Source organism: Fusarium poae, chromosome 2 (assembly GCF_019609905.1).
Source record: "Fusarium poae strain DAOMC 252244 chromosome 2, whole genome shotgun sequence".
In the NCBI taxonomy this organism is placed as follows: Eukaryota; Fungi; Ascomycota; class Sordariomycetes; order Hypocreales; family Nectriaceae; genus Fusarium; species Fusarium poae.
Window position 1 is genome coordinate 6054825 of NC_058400.1, and position 19235 is coordinate 6074059.

At 30.0% G+C, this 19235-nt stretch overlaps 7 protein-coding genes across 7 annotated transcripts; 6 read left to right on the plus strand and 1 right to left on the minus strand.

Moving 5' to 3' along the window:
- Positions 1 to 1161: 1161 nt before the first annotated feature.
- On the minus strand, positions 1162 to 2830 carry FPOAC1_005998 (uncharacterized protein; the record flags this gene model as incomplete). The annotated part of the gene is made up of 2 exons (XM_044850500.1): positions 1162 to 2550; positions 2606 to 2830. 2 exons carry the CDS (start codon positions 2828 to 2830, stop codon positions 1162 to 1164), a joined length of 1614 nt encoding a protein of 537 aa, XP_044709212.1.
- A 615-nt stretch (positions 2831 to 3445) lies between these two features.
- On the plus strand, positions 3446 to 4036 carry FPOAC1_005999 (uncharacterized protein; the record flags this gene model as incomplete). The annotated part of the gene is made up of 1 exon (XM_044850501.1): positions 3446 to 4036. One exon carries the CDS (start codon positions 3446 to 3448, stop codon positions 4034 to 4036), a length of 591 nt encoding a protein of 196 aa, XP_044709213.1.
- A 6369-nt stretch (positions 4037 to 10405) lies between these two features.
- On the plus strand, positions 10406 to 11317 carry FPOAC1_006000 (uncharacterized protein; the record flags this gene model as incomplete). The annotated part of the gene is made up of 1 exon (XM_044850502.1): positions 10406 to 11317. The coding sequence occupies one exon, from the start codon at positions 10406 to 10408 to the stop codon at positions 11315 to 11317; it is 912 nt and encodes a 303-aa protein (XP_044709214.1).
- A 61-nt stretch (positions 11318 to 11378) lies between these two features.
- Positions 11379 to 11798, plus strand: FPOAC1_006001 (uncharacterized protein; the record flags this gene model as incomplete). The annotated part of the gene is made up of 3 exons (XM_044850503.1): positions 11379 to 11543; positions 11579 to 11650; positions 11709 to 11798. The coding sequence occupies 3 exons, from the start codon at positions 11379 to 11381 to the stop codon at positions 11796 to 11798; spliced, it is 327 nt and encodes a 108-aa protein (XP_044709215.1).
- A 74-nt stretch (positions 11799 to 11872) lies between these two features.
- FPOAC1_006002 (uncharacterized protein) lies at positions 11873 to 12766 on the plus strand (the record flags this gene model as incomplete). Its single annotated transcript, XM_044850504.1, has 1 exon — positions 11873 to 12766. The coding sequence occupies one exon, from the start codon at positions 11873 to 11875 to the stop codon at positions 12764 to 12766; it is 894 nt and encodes a 297-aa protein (XP_044709216.1).
- Positions 12767 to 14374: 1608 nt separating this feature from the next.
- Positions 14375 to 15301, plus strand: FPOAC1_006003 (uncharacterized protein; the record flags this gene model as incomplete). Its single annotated transcript, XM_044850505.1, has 1 exon — positions 14375 to 15301. The coding sequence occupies one exon, from the start codon at positions 14375 to 14377 to the stop codon at positions 15299 to 15301; it is 927 nt and encodes a 308-aa protein (XP_044709217.1).
- Positions 15302 to 15552: 251 nt separating this feature from the next.
- FPOAC1_006004 (uncharacterized protein) lies at positions 15553 to 17024 on the plus strand (the record flags this gene model as incomplete). Its single annotated transcript, XM_044850506.1, has 2 exons — positions 15553 to 16275; positions 16329 to 17024. The coding sequence occupies 2 exons, from the start codon at positions 15553 to 15555 to the stop codon at positions 17022 to 17024; spliced, it is 1419 nt and encodes a 472-aa protein (XP_044709218.1).
- Positions 17025 to 19235: the final 2211 nt, after the last annotated feature.

The following is a 19235-nucleotide window of genomic DNA, read 5'->3' on the forward strand; positions in this document are numbered from 1 at the left end:
CATGGAACTTGGCAAGACTAGTAGATATCCTTGCCGATATGTAGACGTCCGATATAGGAAAGTCTTTAAGTACTTCACCTACTGTGACAGGATTGATGTTGATATAGTCTAGTAAATATTTGCCCGGAGCGGGGTTTTGGTAGAACAACCCCATCCGATGACAATCAGTAAATAAAATCATGTGAAGGCGAATATCGTACATGTGAACAGAACTGCTCATCATGTTTCACTTTGAACTTACCCCTTCCTCCATCCATGGCATTGCTGGTACTTGATTAGCGCTCGACCGCTCGCCAGGATATGGACAAACATTTCTCATAGCATGACCTGCACATGATAGATCCTCGTCTAATTCTCCCCAGTTAATTTATCGTCTAATCTGAATGGTTTGCTCTAATCAGTGATCATTCGATACTTTGAATTTGTAACATGCGTCCCATGTTGTAAAGAAACATTTGGACCGCTCGTCATATTTTCACTGCCAGTCTCATATATCAAGTGGCCGAGTACATCAACCTATTTAGTCGCACGTGTAAAAGTATAAAATAACTAATAGTTTGGATGATTCTCAGCCAAGTGTGTGCCGATCGTGGAAGTAAAGCCATGCAAATTACACATAACACAAGGCAGAGATATTTTTTTAGGGTATGTCTCTGGTGGTTCCAGATCACGGAACTCGATAGATTCAGACAGAGTTTTATTTGCAGGGGACTACTGATATACCCCTAAATGACAATAAAACCCGAGACTTGGAGATAGTAATGTTATGACTGCGAAAATACCGCGAGATGCAGCCGAACTTCTTATTAATCCGGCATATTGTTATCGGTTGCGTGTTATGGAACTAGTTATAGAGTTGGCCCTCTGTCATCGTATCAAGGCTACCTGATTGCAGAATATTTTATTATTTGGCGTAGCATACAACTGCGAAAGATCCAGGTGGAGTGGCCGTGGATCTTGCTGCTTCGTTGGGGGAAGCGATCGTTATGAAGCCTAGTAAACTTTTACTCAACTTTCTACAGAGCGTATAATGACACCAGTATACGTGTTAAAACATGAAGTTGTGATGTTTAAACGAAAGCATACCCAGACATCCAATATTATAATTGTACATTGTTCTATGTATAAATTTTCAACCGTTTCTTGAATCAAGTCCACCAATTATTGACGAATATCCACGCCGATAGAAGAAAGATATTTGCACTGTTGCTGCAGTTCTTTGCTGATCTTCTCCATACTTGTGGCACCACCGGTCTTAAATAGAATACGCTCCTTTCCCTTCTCGGTCCATGTCTCCCACTTGACAGAGCCCTCATGACGGTACTTATTGGGATCCAAAGATCGAATAAAACTTGACCAGTAGCCCTGAACGACTGGGATAACAGGCCCGTTCTTCTCACCTGGAAAGTAACTCGCTGGGGGATTGTTGTTACCCAGTCCAGGTCCGAAAATGGCATTCAACTCAGCCACATGGGGGACACCAAGACCCTGCGCCATTTCATCAGGGTCCTCGACGTCATAACGGTAGTTCCAAGATTTAGACACACCGTACTTAGTCAGGATATTGGAGATGTAGATACCAGGGCACATGTATCGCATGTCTCCATACGCAGTGCTAGCCTGCCGCCAATAACATCCGGCATTGGGGCAAGTGTCGTTCTTATTTGGGTAGAGATCATTGATCTTTCCGAGCTGCTCCAATGTCAAAAAGGGAAATTGGGCTTTGAGAAACTCGTTACTGTCGGCGATACTGGCGGCGGTCCGTGGCGGAAAAGGCGTTCCACCGTTGGTATCATCGCCTGTGATAAGAGGGACCTTGATGAACTTTCCTTGCTCGAACAGCTTATATGTCAAATCGGGGATCAAGTCGTTGTCGAGTGAAACGGTCCACATGTAAAGAGGACCAACAGAGCTACCTTGGTATGGGATAGCCTTGTTCACTTTCTGTATGTCTTGGGGCGACTTTGAGCGAATGCACCGTAGAACATCCTTTTTTGAGCCGGCGCAACCAAGACGAATAGCTAGGTTGTCGTATTGGTAGGCTGACTCCTTGGGAGTCAAAAGTGTACCAAAGGAGATAGATTCTGCTGCAGCGCCGTGGAAAAGCCCTTCATCTTTACCACCATACGCACTCAAATGAAGGCTGACGCTTGCAGCACCGGCAGAGTCACCTCCAATGACCACATGGTCTGGGTTTCCTCCGAACTTAGTTATGTACTTCTGGACCCATTTAAGGGCCTTTCGCTGGTCATGAAGACCTAAGTTCGGTGTGATGTCAATACCATCGTTAAGGAATCCATAGACACCAACGCGATAGTGAATGCTGACGACAATCATATCCAAATCACCAGCCTTAACGAGGCCTGTTCCATTGACTTTGGGATTGGCATTGTTGTTGAATCCACCACCTTGGATATAAAAGTAAACTGGAAGCTTGTCTTTGCTTGAGGCGTGTGTCGGGGCCCAGATGTTGAGGAAAAGACAATCTTCAGCATCAGTGTCACCAATGACCTTTGGGTCAGTGCTCGTTCCGATGCAAACAGGCTTGCGCTATTTTCAATGTCAGTTGATATCCTCCGATTTTCATTTCAGAGAGGCCTTGTACCTTGGTAGCATCCTGTACTGCTCTTACGCGGCTGGGATCTCGAGGCAGTGTCCATCTCAGATCTTTGACTGGCGCAGCAGCGTAACGCACACCAAGCCATTCCGAGACGCCATTCCCAAGATCTTTACCCTTGTACTTGCTGTATCCGAGATCAACAGTGGGGTCAACAGCGACAGAGGGCAGAGCCAAAGCTGCAAGCAGCAATAGGCGAGATACCGACTGCATGGCGTAGTCAATTAATGAATGTATAGTGACACTATTATTGAAACACGAGAGAAGCTGATGATAAAACATAGGATATAAATCCTTTTCGGCTTTCAAAAGTTGATGCCGCTCTCGGCGCTTCACCGGCCTTTTATTTCAAGATTGCTTGACCATATCCTCATTTTTGCCTTGCCAGAGATCACAAGTCGACGTTTTGATTGCTGTATTGGGTCAAGTCTTCATAGTCCGGGGAAATAAAGTGGTGCATTGTGTGGGGGATGGGGAAACGAACAAGGATGAAGCTGTTAGAATACTACCAGCACTGACAAGTGATTAAGCCTGGACTGGATATTATTCCGCTTATGCATGATCAGCTTGCTCGTAATGGATTAGCCTGTCATGGTTTCCGACCGGCAAACAAATAGTTTAGAATATTCGCCGAAGACATTATAGGCGATTGATGAGGATGAACCCTTGCCCAAGATGGGTCTTATTAGTTTACTTGTCCGATTTTTCACTAGAATTGTTCTAATGAAACCCAGATAATGAAGCTGACGACGAAGTTCTTGCCATGTAGTCAGTGAGACTTGGTACAAGCTTAATCTTGTAACAGCCAGTCTGTAGCTGGAGTTAGAAATGCCATACAACATCCCCACCATTGAGGCACAAGAAGGTCCCGCTCTATTATACATCGCGGCGGGTGCCTGGTTCAGTCAGCCTCACGTTGTCACCACGCGCAACAAGACTGATCCCTGGGACACGCGCTACAAACTCTTTAGAAATCACGTCGTCAGTCTCAACAAGTTCATTGGCGAAAACACACCAGATTATGACCCTTTTACTGCCCCAATGGATCCATACGACGGTATCGGCAATCTAATCCTGTACGCCCCGCCAGCTGGACCGCGATATCTAGGCGATAACCCTAATCAGAAGATAGATAGAGACCGAAGGGCGGGCGAGGTTGTTGAGATGCAGCAGTGGCTCTATCATAATGAAGATAACCTGAGCATTCCTTTCGTGTGGTTAGTCCCTGACTTGGTCGTGGGTCAAGATGAAATCTGGCGCGATCCCTTATGCTCAGGCTTTCATGTCAAGTTCCATGTGGCCCAGTTATGGGCCAACATTCTGTTCAATATGCGGTGTAACGCGAAGCTGGACAGGATGAAGTCTTACCTATACTCGCGTACTTGCTGTACTGATTATGGTATATTGTCAGGGGCCTAAACTGCTACTATTAGAAGAAGTAATATAGTTATTATTAAATTATAGAGAAGTCTTAATAATATAGTTAATTAGAAAGTATTAATAATAATAATAATAATTTATTTTTAATTTTTTTTTCTTTTTAGCTTTAAAAGCCTTTTTTATACTTTTTTCTTTATAATTATTATTAAAATAAAATTATAATAAATTATTAAATTTAAAAAGTATTTTATTTTAAGATTTTATTTAATAAAATATTATAAATTATTTTTTTTTATAAAATTAAGTTTTATAATTATTAATTTATTATAATTTACTTATAGCTTAATTAAAGCTATTAACTTTTTTATATATATTTTATAATAATTTCTTTTTTAATATAAAAAAGGCTTTTTAAATAAAGAAATTAATATAATTTATAAAGATATAAGCTATTTAATTAAAAATAAATAATTATATTTTATTTATTTTTTTTTTTTTTAATTTTTATTTATTTAATTATATATATCTTTATAATTACCTTTTTATATTTATATTTAATTATAATTTTTTTATTATATTTCTATTAATTTATTAATAATATATATTTTTTTTTAATTTAATTTATTTTTATTTTACCTTTATATTATTTTATAATATAAATATTTTCTCTTTTTAATTATTTTTCTTTAATTTTTAAAATTTCTTTATTTTATTTATTACTAATTTATATAGGCTTTTTTATATTTATATATATATATTATTTAAAGTATACTATAAATTAAGATCTTAATAAATATTTATTCTTTAAAAAAATTAAACTTAATTTTTCTTATTTAATTAAATATATTCTTTCTATAAAAAGTAAATAATTTTATTATAAATTATTTAAAATATTTTCTAATTTTTATTTTAATTAATTTTAATAAATATAAATATTATTAAGTTTTAAATAAGCCTTATATTTAAGTAAAAATTTAAAATTTTTATTATAAAGTTATAGCTAATTTATAATAAGGTTTTTATAAGATATTAAAATTTCTTACTTTTTTTATTAATTATATTAAAAAGAAACTTAAAAAAAATATATTTATTAATAATTATAATATTAATAATATAAATACTTTATTATAAATTTATTACTATTTCTTTTTTAATTTTTTTATTTTTCTTAAAATATTAAAATTTTATATAAAAAAGCTAAAAAAGCTATTTTTATATATAAGGCTATTATTACTATTATTATTTTAACTTTAATTAATATTATTATAATTATAACCTTAAAGTATTTTTATATTAAGTAAGCTAAGTATTTTACTTTTATTTTAATTTATATTTTATTAATTTTAATAAATATTAGTAATTTATTAAATTATATTATTTAATTTAATCTTTTAAAGTAAATTCTTAATAGATTTAATATAAATAAAGAGTAATAATTTATTTTTATTAAAAATAGAGAAATTAATATTTTTAAATTATTTTATATTAATTTAAAGACTATACTATAAAAAGCTTATTAAAATAAAAATAATTCTTTTAATAAAGAAAAAGATAATAAAGATAAAGTTAATAAGTAGCTAGTAATTAATAATATTACTATATATTTAATATTAACTTAAGGGCTATATATTTTAAAATTATAAATTTAATAAGTTTTTATTAGCTTTTTTTAATTAATTAGCTAGAATTTTTACTTTATTTAAGTAAAATTTAAATTAAATTAATATTATTTTATTATTATCTTTTTTCTTTATAAATTATTTTTATAAGCTTATATAAAAATATTACTTTTAAAATTATATTAAAGTACTTAAAAGTTTTTAAACTTTTTATAGCCTTTTTACTTAATTAAATATTATTTTTTATATATTAAGTCTTTATAAGAGATAATTCTTTTTACTTTATAAATAAGATCTCTTTTAAAAAGGCATTTTATTTATAAATTTATTAATATTTTATTACTTCTTTATAGTTTTAATAAGCTAATATAAAATATATTATATATTAAAGACCTTTTTAAAAGCTATAGTTTATAGACTAGGTTTCCTTTATTTTTATTTTTTTAAGATTTAATAAGGTCTTATTTATTTCTTTATAAGCTTTTTATTAAGTCTTTTTATTTTTAGATTTTTTATTAATAATAGAATTATATTTTTTTCTTTAAATCTATAAAGAATCTTTCTTTAATTATAATATTTAAAATAAGTATTTTAAGTATTATAAAATAACTATTATATTTAAATATATTATTATTATATTTTCTTTTTTTAATAAAATATTTTAATATTTACTTTTTTTTATTAAGCCTTTTAATTTTTTAATTCTCTAAAGAAAAATCTTTATAATAACTCTATAAATATTATTTTAATAGTAATATAATAGTTAATATTATAAATATATTAAGTAATAAAGAATAAAGTAGCTTAATTAATTTATTAATTATTATAGAAAGTATAAAGATATTATTTTAAAGTTTAATTTAGCTTTTTTATTTAATTATTAATTTAAAGGTAAAATATAATATTAAATTACCTTTTAATTATAATAAAATAATAAAAAGTTCTTTAAAATTTACTTATAAATAATAATCTTTAATTAATAATAATACCCTTTAATAAACTATAATCTATAAAAATATATTATAAAAAGAAGTCTATAAAACTATTATTTATAAATTACTTTAAAGTTAATATATAAAAAATATATTTTATAAATTAATTTATAATAATTAAGATATTATTATAAGCTTTATTATTTAATCTTTTTATAAAAAGTAAATTTATAATAAAGTCTATAAATAGTTCTTTCTAAAGGTAATTTAACTATAGTAATACTTTAAGTTCTTTATAGAGTTTATATAGCTAAGGTTTTAAGACTTAATATAAGTAATAATTTTAAATATATTATTTAATATTCTATTTTAAGCCTAGTTAATAATAATAGCTTTAAATCTTTTTATAAGTCTTTATAATTCCTTAGTAATTTACTATAAGGTTATTATAAAGTAATAAGAAGATTTTCTTTTTTATTCTTAAAGATATAAAAATTTATTTTTAATATAATAATAACTCTTTTTATAGTTTTTAAAGTTTTTATAGTAATTTTATTATTATCTTATTTAAAAGTAATAATCTTTTAAGTTTTTTTTAAGTTTTTAAATCTCTTTTTTAAGCCTTTTTTAAAGCCTCTTTTAATAGCTTTTCTTTTACTTTTTTTATTATATTTAATTTCTATAGTATATAAAACCTTTATCTCTATAAGAATACTATAAGCTATTATAATAATAAAGCTTTTTTATATATTATAGTCTTAAAATAAGTTTTATTTAAGCCTTTTTATAGTTTAGCTTTAGTATTTACTAATTTATTATAATCTTAAGAACCTTTTTCTATAAACTTATTAAGAAATTAAGTAATTATTAAATTAGCTTTTTCTTAAACTTTATTTTTCTCTTTATAGTTTAATTTCTTAAATAGGCTATTAATAAGGTTTAATTTACTTAATTAATAATTAATAATAAAATTATATAGTAATAATTTATTAATTTCTTATAATTATTATAATTATAGCTTTAATTTTATAATAAAGTAGCTATAATTAAAATAATTTATTAAAATTTTAATAATAAATTAACTATAAATTAAAAACTGCCTTTACTTTTAAAAAGCTTTTATAATAGCTATTAGCTTAATATCTAAGGTATTATAATATTATTTAGTCTTTAAAAGCTTTTTTAAATAATATACTATAAGGTATTAATAATTTAATTTTAATTATAAAAAGATTATATTTAATATATAGGCTAAAGTATTAAATTTAACTTATAGAGAGTATTTAAGATTAAAATATTAAAGTATAAAAAGATTATAAAAAGTTACTTTAAGTATTAAGAATATATTAAGGGTATTATAATCTAATAATATAAAGCTTATTATATTTCTTTTTATATAATTTATTAAAAAAGTAATAATTTTATTATAGTTTTTAATAAATTTTCTATAGAAATTTATAAATCTTAAAAATAATTATATATTATATATATTATAAGATTCTAGTTATTTTATTATTACTTTAATTTTAAATAGGTTTATTTTAATATTTTATTAAGTAATTATAAAGCTAAAATATTTTACTTTTTATATATTAAAGAAATACTTATTTAAATTAATATAAAGGCCTATAGCTTTTAGCTTCTTAATTACTTTATAAACTTATTAATAATACTTATTAATTTTATTACTATATATTAAGATATTATTTAAATATACTATATAATAAATATTAAATATATCCTTAAGTATATTATTAATATATTCCTAGAAAGTTATAAAGATATTAATTAGGCTAAATAGTATAACTTAATATTTAAAGTAATTATATTTATAATAAAAAGCTATTTTCTATTTATTACCTTTATAGATATATAGTTAATAATATATATCTTTTAAATTAAGCTTAATAAAAATCTTTATTTTTCTTAAGTATTTAAAGCTTTTTATAATTAATAATAAAAGTATTTTATTTTTTTTTATTATTTTATTTAAGCCTTTATAATTAATATAAAAATAAAGCTTTTTAATGCTTTTTTTAAGTATAAAGAGTATTAAAGCCTCTATAAGGCTTAAGGACTTTTTAATTTATTTTTAATTTAAGGCTTTTTAAATATAATTATAAAGAATTTCTAACTTCTTTTTAAAGAGTATATAAATAAGGCCTTAAGAAAAGGTTTACTTTTTTTCTAAATTAATAATATATATTTTTTTTATTAAAAGGGATAATATCTTTATATTCTTAAGAGTAAAAAAGTCTTAATAATTAAAATAAATTTATTTATATTTATTTCTTTTAGATTTATTAATAATATCTTATAAAATTATAGCTTTAAGTTATATTTTTTCTAATTAAAATATTAAATTAATTAAAGTAATATAAATAATAAATTATATTAAGCTATTTTTTATAAATTTCTTTATTTTCTTTATAATTATATTAAATTTAATATTATTTTTAATAATATTATATATTTAAATTAAAATAATCTATTTTAATATTTAAAAATTATAATTTTAAATTTATAAAAGCCTTAATATTATATTATCTTACTTAATATTAATAAAATAAAAATAAACTTAAAATATCCTTAATTTATTAATACTATTATATATATTAATTAATTATAAAATAATATTTATATATTAAATTTAAGTTTTATTAATACTTTAAAATTAATAATTAAGAGGCTTAATTTATATTTAATTTATTATAAGTAAATTATAAAGATTAAAAAAGCTTTAAAAGGCCTTTATATTAAAAAGAGTAAATAAGGCCTTTTATTTAAACTTTAAGTAAATTAAAGCCTTTAAAATAAAATATTAATCTATATTTAAGGCCTTATAAGATCTTTATTTTTAAGATTAAAGCTTTTTAATTACCTTAGTAATATTTATATTAATAGTTATAAAGGGAAATTAAATTAAATTTAAAGTAATAATAGTCCCCTTATTTAAGTATATTAAAGTATAATACTTAAATTAATAATATAAATAATATTTAATATAATTTAAATCTTAAGTCTTTAAGGTATTATTTATAAATAGCTTAATATAAGGTTCTAGAGATATTTTAATAATAATATAAGTAATAATAGGCTTTTTAAAGCTTAATTAATAAAATTAAATTTCTATTTTATAATTTCTTTAAAGAGTATAATATAAAGAATTAAGTTTTTTTTAAATTATAAAGAGCTTATAAATAGTTATTTAATTCTTTAGAGAAAAAGTTAATTTATTTATAAATTATATAATTTATAGCTTAATAAAAAGCTTAAATAGTATTTTATTTTTAATCTTTTTATAATAATATTTAAATATTAAAAATAATTAATTTTTATATATTATATATTAATTAAGCTTTTAAGTTATTTAAAGAAATTAATTTAAATATTTAAAATTTAATTATTATATTATATTTTAAAGTCTATTTAAATTAAAAAGTTAATAATATTTATATATAAAGTCTTAATAAAGCTTTAAAAATATCTTTATAAATTCTTAAAAAGGCAATTTATTATATAAATAATTTTAATCTTTTTAATAAAATAATTATTAAGCTTTATTTTAAATATACTTTTAAAGATTTAAATAAATTAACTTAAGTTTTAATAGTTTTTTTTATTTTATATAAATTAAAAGATTTTTATATTAAATTTTAATTTAATACTCGTTGGCTAGCCGGGAGGGGGTGCCAACTAAGCAAGCTTAGTTGGCCACAAAAGTATGAGACAAGGCGAAAAGTGTGAGACAACCCCGCACAGGCTGCTGTCGCAAAATCATGACTTTTGCCCGCCAAAACCAATGATTTCTAGGACATCAATCAGTAAAAAAGTCATATATCACGTCCATCAAAATTATGCCCTCACAATCAAATCTGAGAGCTGCTCAGGCCGTTGTTCTTTCACGCCAGCGACTTCGCCGCGGTCTCAATCGTGATGCTGCCGGCCGCCGAAAGAAGCCACTGACTCTTCGTGCTGCTGAAGCTCGATATGCCGGCTCTGCTCGTGCATCTATCGGCCGCATCTTCAAGAGACTTGAGGCTGCGAATACCGTAGATTATGAGGATGTTGTCGATCCTAAGATGGGGCGCCCGCGGCAACTCACGGATGAGGAAGAAGAAGCTATCGTGTGTTATATCATCTGGATGGAAAAGTCAGGCCTGCCTGCCTCCAAGTGGGAAATAGAAGATGCAGCACTTACTCTGCGGCGCCGCCGTGATCCTGATGCGAGACCTGTGAGCAAGATGTGGTACTCTCGCTTCCGCGATGATCATCCTGAGCTTGCGAAATCGATATTGAAGTCGAGAGAAGCTTCGCGTGCCGAATATGAGGAAGGCGGCGTTGATGATACGAAGGAGTGGTTCCAACGCCTCAGCGATGTGATGACGAAGTACAATATCGGTGCATCAGAGACCTGGAATGCAGATGAAGCAGGAGTTAGAGTCGGAATGCTACGAGATAAGATGGAATGCCTCGTTGTACGCACCAAGAAGAAGTCAGCAACAGAGGTATTTTTCTCCGCAAGATCGCGAGACTTGCACAGTCATCGGCTTAGGCAACGCAGCCGGCGCAACAACGCCCCCTGGCTGATCTTCAAGTCGTTGCCAACGCTTGAGTGGGCGTTCATTGAAGGCGATCCTGATATGCGCTTCGCTCAGTCAGACTCGGCATTCTCAAGTGCGGCGATAACGCTCGAGTGGGCGAAGCACTTCAACCGATGCTCGTGGGAGAAATCTGCTACCGTACAGAAACGTCAGCTTGATTTTTGAAGAGTGGTTTGGGTGTAATGAGCACCTTCAGGATACAAATAACCGCTTGGTTACTCACGATATGCCTCCCGCGGCGAGGCCTTATGATGAGGCTGTATGGCGGCTGCTCGTTATCGACGGCTTCACAGGCCACGGCTCATTCGAATTACGAGAATATATGATAAAGTTCAATATTCTCGTAGCATTTCTTCCGCCTCATTCAACGCATATACTCCAGCCGATGGATGTAGGCGTATTTCAATTCTGAAGGAAGCGCATCAGAAGAAGCTTCGTGAGGCGTTGCGGAAGGGAAATCTTACCTTTGGCCGGCGTGCCTTTGCAGGAGCTTTTCAGGTATGTGCCTTCTTAATCAGCCTTCACCGAAAAAGGCCCCTTTTCTCACCAAAATCAGGAGATCTTTAATGAAGGCTTCACTGCCGCTCACATCATCTCGGGCTTCCAAAAACGGGCATCTACCCTCCCACAGACCGACCTGCCATAGAATATTTTCTCAGGAAGCAGCTCAAGAAGAAGAAGACCTTCACGCCTGCTCATTTCTCACTTCTTCCCTCAGATATGCGATTTCACGCCGCTTCCAGCACCGCCGAGACCATCGGCGAGCGATATCACGATATCCTCAGTTCTCCTACGCTCGCAGGGCTCCGGCACATTCGCAACATCGTTCATGAAGCTGTGGTGCTTGAGGATGTTATCAAAAAGTACGTGGATGATCGAAGAACTCGCATCGAAAAGCGGTATCACGAGAGAAAGCGAGGCCGCCGCGCAAAGACTGTCTCTGACCTTATTCCTACAGTATCGCTGCAAGATCTGCGAGATCAACAAGAGGAGGCTATCGCCGACGATAAGAAGAAGCAACATAAGCAGGGTATACGATTCACACGATCTGTCATCATCAAGGAGATGAACCGCCTCAAGGATGAGTGGCGAGAGAATAAAGAAGTTATCGTCAACGGCATACCAAAGAGGCTGCAGTTCAAGCAGTGGTTGGAGCACACAGGGAAGCAATATGACTATTTATCTATGGATACACAGCGTTCACAAATGACTCAAGCACTGAAAGAAGAGACTGACGGCTATATGATAGATACACAACTCCCTGATGATGTGCGTGAAGCTATCCGCAAGGCACAGTATGCCGCGAAGCCCCTCAGCGCCGTTGATCTCACCGGCCTCCCTCACAGTGATGATACGGTCACTTTCAACCTCACACAAGCACACGAGCACGAGGAAATGGATGAAGAAGACGAGATTCTTCCTGTAATTGAAGTCGCCGGCGGCAGCGAAGTCGAGATGCCCTCATCGCCGCCCTGTGCACCTGACTCTGAGTCATCACTACCTACACTTCCCTCAACTCCTTGTCCCTATCAACACCACACGCAGCTTCATGAGTCACTTCGTGATATCATCAGGGGAATAAGAACGGCACAAGAAGATAGCCTTATTGGCTAAGAAAACAGATATACGGCACATTTTGGCAGGGAAGCTGTTTCCCTTGCCAGAGCATCACCAGAGCCGTCGCAGTCATTTCTCCCACTCTGAAATAGCCAATAAATCAATAGAAGCTTCAAACTACGCCTTTTCATCAGTTTGAGCCTATTTTGACAAGATTTGAGTGTCATTTGATTGAAAAAAATGGTATTTTGGTGCAAATCACGCCAAGTGGGCATCTTCCGGGATGTCTCACACTTTTCGCCTTGTCTCATACTTTTGTGGCCAACTAAGCTTGCTTAGTTGGCACCCCCTCCCGGCTAGCCAACGAGTATAAAGTCTTTTTAAAGATTAATCTTTTTTATAAATAATTATATTAAAATTATTAATATATTATATTAAAGATTTAATATTAATATTTTTTCTTTTTTTATAGCTTTTTAATTATTACTTTTTTTAATAAATTTATATTAATTTAATTACTTTTTTAATATATATATTTAGCTTTTTTTTAAAGATTTAATTAATACTTAAATATATTTTATTAATTATAAAGATTATAATTATTATAAAGATTTTAATTATTTTAATTATAAAAAATAAAAATTAAATTTATAAAATATTATTATTATTTAAAGTAAAAATATATTTTTATTTTAAAAATCTTTAAAATATTTTAAATATTATATTAATTTTTTATTTTATTTATAAAAAAAAAAAAATATATTAAAAGCTTAAATTATTATTATTAAAAAAAATAATATAATTATTATTAAATTATAAAAAAGTCTTAATAATATAATTAATTAAAAAATATTAATAATAATAATAATAATTTATTTTTAATTTTTTTTTTTTTAATTTTAAAGGCTTTTTTTATATTTTTTTTTATAATTATTATTAAAGTAAGATTATAATAAACTATTAAACCTAAAAGGTACCCTATTTTAGGATTTTACTTAATAGAATATTATATATATAAAGTTATTTACATAGATCGCTCTAGTCAGGCTGGGCATGATTTACTTAACTATCTGTATCTTTTGTAAACTCTTGGACCTTTTTACCAACCGACCTGAGGATGAACCCCACTGGAGATTCTTCAACATACGGATGGGATGTCTCGTATTGGCTATTCTTATGTGCTACTACGCAGATCGCACACAAATGATGGCCAAGGGAAGAAAGCTCTGGCAGTTGGGAGACTTTATTACTCTTTGTCTACCGTGCGCCGCTATTTTGATCTCTACCATCCGGCGTTCAGAATCGCCTATGAATTTGTCTTTGACAGATCCGCATATGGACCAGCCCTTTCTGTCGCGGGACCAGATTGATGAATGGAAGGGTTGGATGCAGTTCTTTATCCTTATATATCACTGGGTCGGAGCCCAAGGAGGTCCGACTAACGTTATTGCCCGTCTTTGTATGGGCGCTTATCTCTTTCAGGCTGGTTACGTTCACACTCTCGGTTTTATGAAGGAGAAAGATTTCTCCTTTAACCACGCGGCATCTGTTCTTCTTTGACTTAATATCCTTCCATGCTTACTAACTTACATTATGGATACTGACTATGCGTTTTACTACTTTTTACTGCTAATGTCTTTCTGGTTCCTTGTCACATACGTAACCATGGCATTTGAAAAGAGACACAATACTGACTTGCAGTTTTTGCTGATCAAGATATGTTTCTCCTGCATACTCGTTTCAGTCATATTTCTCGCAACACCATTTACAGTTTGGGCATTTTACGTACTGTATGCCATCTTCAAGATACAATGGAGTGTTGAGGAATGGCAGCGCAGCGTCACGACAGACATTTTCATAGTGTACGTCGGAATGCTGACTGCTATCATCATCCGCGAGACGAATAAAGCAGATATTTCCGTTCGTTCAGGGCTTCGTGTGTGCCTTGCCCTTGGAGGCCTGTTCTCAATCTTGCATTATCTGATCATCGCTTCAGGCCTCAACGAAAGCTCATACATGAAGTGGCACCCTTACGTCTCTGCCATTCCGATCTTGGCTTTCATTGCTGTGCGCGATATCCCATGGGCTGCGAGAAATTACTACTCAAGAGGTATGGCCTGGCTGGGCCGCTGCTCTCTAGAAACGTATACCCTTCAATTCCACATACTCCTCGCAGCCGACACGAAAGGAATTCTTATCGTGGATGGTCTTTTTGGCGATAGTACACTCTTAGGAGACAGATGGAGAACCTTGATCATAATTGTGCCCATTTTCCTATGGATCAGCCACGAGGTATCCGAGTCCACGGCCTACATCGTCAAGCTGATGATGTATGAGAGCACAGAGAACGAGAAAAGTGTCGGGTCGAGACTTCTGCCCAATTGGATAGAGACAATTCCAGGCTACTCTGACATTACAGGGCCCAAGATTCGAATTGTGTGCCTTCTTCTTCTCATGTGGTGTCTCAATTTGATGACGCCTGGACATGGAGTGCCAGTTGCAATGGATGGAAGACATAGCTTTACAGTACAGCCGGGTAATTTTACCAGAGAGACCCCGTCGTTGGTTCAATTAAACGATACTACTTGGTAGAGTAGATGGAATATATCGCCTGCTTGTATTTATTGAAACATGCCCTCTTGAGTGATGTTGATCCCCAGTTCGCCACTTCTTGACCCTAATTAGGTAGGTAGATAAGAAGTTAGCGTCGATCCCCCACTGTCTCTGTCTACCTACAGACAGGATGAGTCAGAAGGAATTTTCATGCAACAAGGAATTGAGCTAATTTTTCACTCTTCAATCCGTTCAAGTTCAATCTATTGAAGGCATCAATTCATTTGACAATGCCATCTTCTTCTTATCCAGCGCAAGCTATAGAGCTCCAGACTCTCGATTTCACTCATGAGATTAACACAGCGCCGAAACAACCCAATCCGGTACTATCTTGGGCAGGCCGGCGCCTCGGAGGATCCCACGATGATCAAGACCAAGGTCAAGATCAGCCACCCAATGCCACGGACGATGAGGCGATACCATCAAGGGCCGCTGTCGTTGTTGAAAAGTGGAACGAGCCAATTGGTAACGCGTTTCGGGTAGCTGCTGTCTTCTTTAGTCTTTTTGTCTCTGGTGCCAACGATGCAGCCTATGGTGCTCTAATCCCTTACTTGGAGACATATTATGAGCTTTCATACCTCGTCGTCTCGCTCATCTTCCTTTCTCCATTCGTTGGCTTCATTGTTTCTGCCGCGACCAACAATTATCTTCACTTGAAAGTTGGCCAACGATGGATTGCCTTTATATGCGGTGCATGTCACGCCTTGACATACTTGATCTTGTCTCAGCATCCGCCTTATCCTGTCCTAGTCTTGGCATACGTCCTGGCTGGTCTAGGAAATGGCATCGGTCTCGCAGCTTGGAACTCCTACATAGGCAATCTTGCTAGATCTAACGAGCTATTGGGTTTCATGCATGCGAGCTACGGCCTGGGAGGTACCGTAAGCCCTCTGATTGCGACCAGCATGATTACCCAAGCCAACCTTGGCTGGTATGACTTTTACTACGTGCTTGTAAGTTTCTCTTATCATCAACATTTGTTGGATTGATAACCAATTTGTTACAGCTTGGCATGGCAGTCCTCGAAACTGCTACCCTCACATACTCGTTCTGGCCCAAGACAGCTCAGAAGTACCGTGAGACTGTCAATGCAACGGGCACCCGCACTCAAGGTACCCGATCTGCCCTTTTTGTCAGACCCCACGCTCGCGTCGTTTGGCTCTGTGCCCTGTTTCTCCTCGGCTACGTTGGTGTAGAAGTTGCTTTGGGTGGCTGGGTCGTACAGTTCATGTTGCGTGTTCGTAACGCCGACCCCTTTGACGCAGGAATGACAGCCGTCGGCTTTTGGCTTGGCATCACAATGGGACGCATGATTCTAGGCATGGTTATCCCAAAGATAGGTGTCAAGCTGTCACTCCTCATCTTCATTCCCATCACAATGGCTCTGCAGCTCATCTTCTGGCTCGTCCCTCAATTCCACGTATCAGCCGTGGCTGTTGCTCTGCAGGGCTTCTTCTTAGGACCCATGTTTCCCTGCGTAATCGTGGCTGTCACGATGCTTCTGCCCCGACATCTTCATGTAAGTGCCATTGGATTTGCTGCTGCATTTGGAGGAAGCGGTGCGGCTATCTTACCTTTTGCGGTCGGTGCCATTGCACAAGCCAAGGGTGTTCAGGTTCTGCAACCCATAATTCTTGCCATCTTAGTAGTTCTGCTGGGTATTTGGGTTTGTTTGCCCAAGATTGAGAAGAGGAAGGACTAAGGACTTAGTAACTATCATGTATATATTTTTGTCCTTCTTACTTGTTTCTTGGCTATATAAGACTTCACAGAGACAAGAGACGTCTATTACCCCTATTAAAGTGAGATAATAAGATTAATTAATATAAGGATAAAGATCTAACTATAGATAAGATATATCTTCCTAGGCTATATATATATAACTAATAGATTAAACTATCTATATACTATTTATTATATTTAATTTTTAATCTTAATATTTTTATTTAATTTAAGGTTATATATATAATATAGTTTTATTTTCTTAATTTTATAATTATTTTAATAATAAAATAAAAAACTTAAATAAGAATAAAATACTATTTTAAGTAAAAAAGTCTTAAGAAAACTTTATACTATTTAAATAATTATTTTATTAATTTATTCTTATTAATTTTAAATTTATATTTTTAAATTTATTATAATTCTTAAGGCTTATTTAAATTCTTTAAATTTTTAAATAAAAAATCTTTTTATTAATTTATTAGCTATTTATTTATATATTAATATATATATAAATTTAATATTTTTATTTTTATTTATTTTTTATAATAATATTCTTTAATTATTATATATTTTATTTTTTTATAATATTATAAATTCTTTATAAATATAATAGCTTTTTAATTATTTTTAAAGATAATAATTATAATTAAATTAAATTATTTTTTTAATTTAAAGATTAAATTTTATAATAGTTTTTATAATTATATTACTTTTTTTATTATATATATTTAAGCTATAAATTTAGCTTTATATATTAATAGTATAATTATTATTTAATATTTTAAATATTAATTAATAATATTACTTTTAAATTAAAAGATATATTTTATAATTAATTTTCTTATATTTAAGTCTATTCTTTAGTCTATATTATAATATTTTAAAAATTCTTTTAATTATTTTTTAAATATTAAAATATAATTTTCTATTCTTTTAAAATAATATAAAATCTATTTTACCTTAATAATATATTCTTTTATTAGGTTTTTAAGGTAATAATTAAGTAATAAGACTATATATATAATATTTAGTTTTATTTTTAATATTATATATATTAATAAATTAATTACTTTTATATATTAATTCTTAGTCTTATTTAAGGCTAAGTAATTTAATCTTATTTCTTTAAACTTTATATCTAGAGATATTAATATTTTAATAATATAATAATCTTTTATTCTAAGGTTATAAAATACTTTCTTAATATATATTTTCTAGCTAAAATATAATCTTCTTTTTATATAATCTTTTTAATTATAATTCCTAGGTAATAATAATATAGTTTAAGGTTAATTATTTAAAACTATTAAGATAATTATTTTTTAATTATTTTAATTTTATTTATATTTAATTTAATAATTAATAAGTTATTTATATAAATAGTAATATATATTAAGTCTTTAATAAATATTCTTATATTAATATATATTAATTTAAAGTTTAATTTAATTAAATATTCTAATAATATTTAATATTAGATTCTTAGAGATTATTTAAAGCTATATAATACCTTATTTAATTTATATATTTATTTTAAATTATTATTAAACCTTTCTAATTATTATACTTATATATCTTTATTAATCTTTCTATATAAGAATATAGTTTTTATATCTATTTATTTAATATAATAGTCTCTTATAATTATAATTATAAATATTACTTTATAGCTTATTAATTTTATAATTAATATAAATATCTTATAATAGTTAATACCTTTCTATTACTTAAAGCCTTAGATAATAAAATATCCTTTATATTTAATAATTTATCTATTTACTTTTTATTTAATCTTAAAAACCTATTTCTTTTATAAAAAAGATATATTCTATAGTAAATATATAAGATACTATATACTATTATTTTTAATTAAAGCTATTTCCTTATCTATTACTTTTTTTTATTTATTCTATTTATTACTCTTTATAGCTTACTTATATATTTTAAGTTTAAGATTATATACTAAGAAAGTATATAATATTATAAAGCTAATAAGTAAAAATCTATTATTTAGACTTAATAACTTAGCTATAAGTTTAAACCTTAATATTTATTATAATAATAATTAAAGTAAAATAAGTTTAAGATAATATTATATAGCTAAATAAAGAACTCTATATATATTTATTATAATATTATTTTATTCTTTTATTTAAAATAAAGAGATAATAATAATTAAATTATAAAT